At 53.9% G+C, this 2,219-nt stretch overlaps 1 protein-coding gene across 1 annotated transcript; it reads right to left on the reverse strand.

Annotated features, from left to right (window-relative positions):
* Positions 1 to 443: 443 nt before the first annotated feature.
* Positions 444 to 1,555, reverse strand: LOC116547147 (probable G-protein coupled receptor 32). Its single transcript, XM_032273192.1, has one exon. The coding sequence runs from the start codon at positions 1,475 to 1,477 to the stop codon at positions 449 to 451; it is 1,029 nt and encodes a 342-aa protein (XP_032129083.1). The 5' UTR covers positions 1,478 to 1,555; the 3' UTR covers positions 444 to 448.
* Positions 1,556 to 2,219: the final 664 nt, after the last annotated feature.

Raw genomic sequence — 2,219 nt, forward strand, 5'->3', positions numbered from 1 at the left:
AAAAAGAAAGGGAAGGATGGGCTGGGTGTCGTGGCTCATCTGGGTGTCATGGCTCCTGCCTGTAATCTCAGCACTCTGGGAGGTTGTGGCGGGCGGATCACGAGGTCAGGAGATAGAGACCATCCTGGAGAACATGGTGAAACCCTGTCTCTACTGAAAAAAAATAGACAAAAATTAGCTGGGTGTGGTGGCGCATACCTGTAATCCCAGCTACTTGAGAGGCTGAGGCAGGAGAATCACTTGAACCAAAGAATTGGAGGTTGCCACAAGCCGAAAGGGCACCCCTGCACTCCAGCCTGGCGACAGAGCAAGAGTCGGTCTCAAAAGAAAAAAGAAAAGACATTGGGAATAAGCAGCTGTCCCTACCACAGAGCTTTAAATTAGGGGTTGCTGGAAGACTCCCTGAAAGAAGAGGCAGAATTTGGCAAGATGAGAGGCCACAAGTGAACTAGGAAAGACAGCTTCTAGCTTCCAGCTCAATGCTTCCACCGTTTCCTGGGGCCATTGCCACGGGGACAGGACCACGGAGAAGTTCCTCGTCTCCAAACGCCCTGGCCAGGGCAGAAGGCAAAGACTGGAAAAATTTTTCTTTGAAATCTCTGCCAACGAAGACGTAGAGGAAGGGGTTGAGGCAGCTGTTGATACAGCCCAAGGCGAAGCTAGTCTGGAGGATGATGAACATCCGGGGGTGGTAGAGTTCCTTGAGGATCACACGTCGCCACAGATGGACCAACAGGACCATGTTAAACGGGGACCAGCAGATGAAGAAAGCGCTCACCAGCACCAGCAGCAGCCTCTTGGGCCAGTGGGCATGGACCCAGCCCTCCCTCAAGAGCTTGGCCCGGATGAGGTGGGCGCAGATACCTATGACTGCCAAGGGCCCCAGGAAGCCCAGCAGGAAGTGGCCTATGGTCACCACATTTTTTATCTCGAAGACCCCCTGAATCCAAGTCTGGGCAGTCTCATTCTTAGAGCTGAACTCCAAGTAGCACTGCGCACAGCCATTCCATTTTCTGGTCTTCCGGAATTTCAGGTGTGAAGAGCACAAGGCAACGGCCAGGAGCCACACCGCGATGGCCAGCGAGCTCGCCCGCTGCGCGGTGCGGCGGTTCAAGGCCCAGATGGGGTAGAGGACGGAGATGCAACGGTCCACAGAGATGAGGACGAGGAGGCAGTTACTGGCAAAGAAGGCGAGGAAGACAAAGGTGATGTAGAGTTTGCAGGCCCACTCTCCAAGGAGCCACTGCCTGGAGGCCACGTAATACGTGGCGATGGGCAGAGACAGTGACAGCATGAAATCGGCAAGGGCCAGGTGGAAGAACCAGACGGTGGACACCGTGCGGGCCATGCGGAAGACAGTCATCCATAGCACCAGCCCATTGCCCACCACTCCGACGACAAAGGACACAGACAGGACAGCCAAGGTCAGCGGGCGGAGGAACCCCACCTCGTCAGGCACGCATCTGGAAGCATTCATCTTCCTGCAACAGCAGTGATCGTGGGTCAGAGCCCCAGGTTGCCTGTCACTGCGGCCCTGGTCCCCTCCGAGACCCCACTCATGATTTCTCCATTCAAGCATTTTTATGGAATGTTTATTATTATTTTAGAGACAGGGTCACGCTCTGTCACTGAGGCTGGAGCCTCACAGCTCAGTGCAGCCTCCACCTCCCACCTCAGCTTCCTGGGGTAGCTGGGACTACGGGCACTTAGCACCATGCCTGGCTAATTAAAAAAAAATTTTTTTTTGAGACAGAGTCTTGCTCTGTCACTCAGGCTGGAGTGCAGTGGCATGATCTGGGATCACTGCAGCCTGTGCCTCTCAGGTTCAAGCAGTTCTCCTGCCTCAACCTCCCATGTAGCTGGGACTACAAGCATGCACCACCAGGCCCGGCTAATTTTTGTATTTTTAGTAGACAGGGTTTTACCATGTTGGCCAGGCTGGTCTCAAACTCCTGACCTCATGATCCACCCAGCTCAGCCTCCCAAAGTGCTGGGATTAAGGTGTGAGCCACTGTACCCAGCCTTAGACTTTTCTTGTAAGGGATGAGGTCTTGCTGTGTTGTCCAGGGTGTGGTCTTGAACTCCTGGCTTCAAGTGATCCTCCCACCTTGGCCTCCCAAAGTGCCGGAATTACAAGTGTGAGCCATCGAGCCCAGCCTGAATGCTTTTTATGACACAATAATACTGTTTTTTTTTTAGGACAGAGCCTCGCCGTGTCA

This window comes from Sapajus apella, unplaced genomic scaffold, assembly GCF_009761245.1.
Source record: "Sapajus apella isolate SASKATOON/1434 unplaced genomic scaffold, GSC_monkey_1.0 scaffold2204, whole genome shotgun sequence".
Taxonomy (NCBI): domain Eukaryota; kingdom Metazoa; phylum Chordata; class Mammalia; order Primates; family Cebidae; genus Sapajus; species Sapajus apella.

Excerpts from the sequence above, each read along its gene's own strand:
- LOC116547147 (XM_032273192.1), bottom strand. The coding sequence starts at position 1,477 with ATGAATGCTTCCAGATGCGTGCCTGACGAGGTGGGGTTCCTCCGCCCG.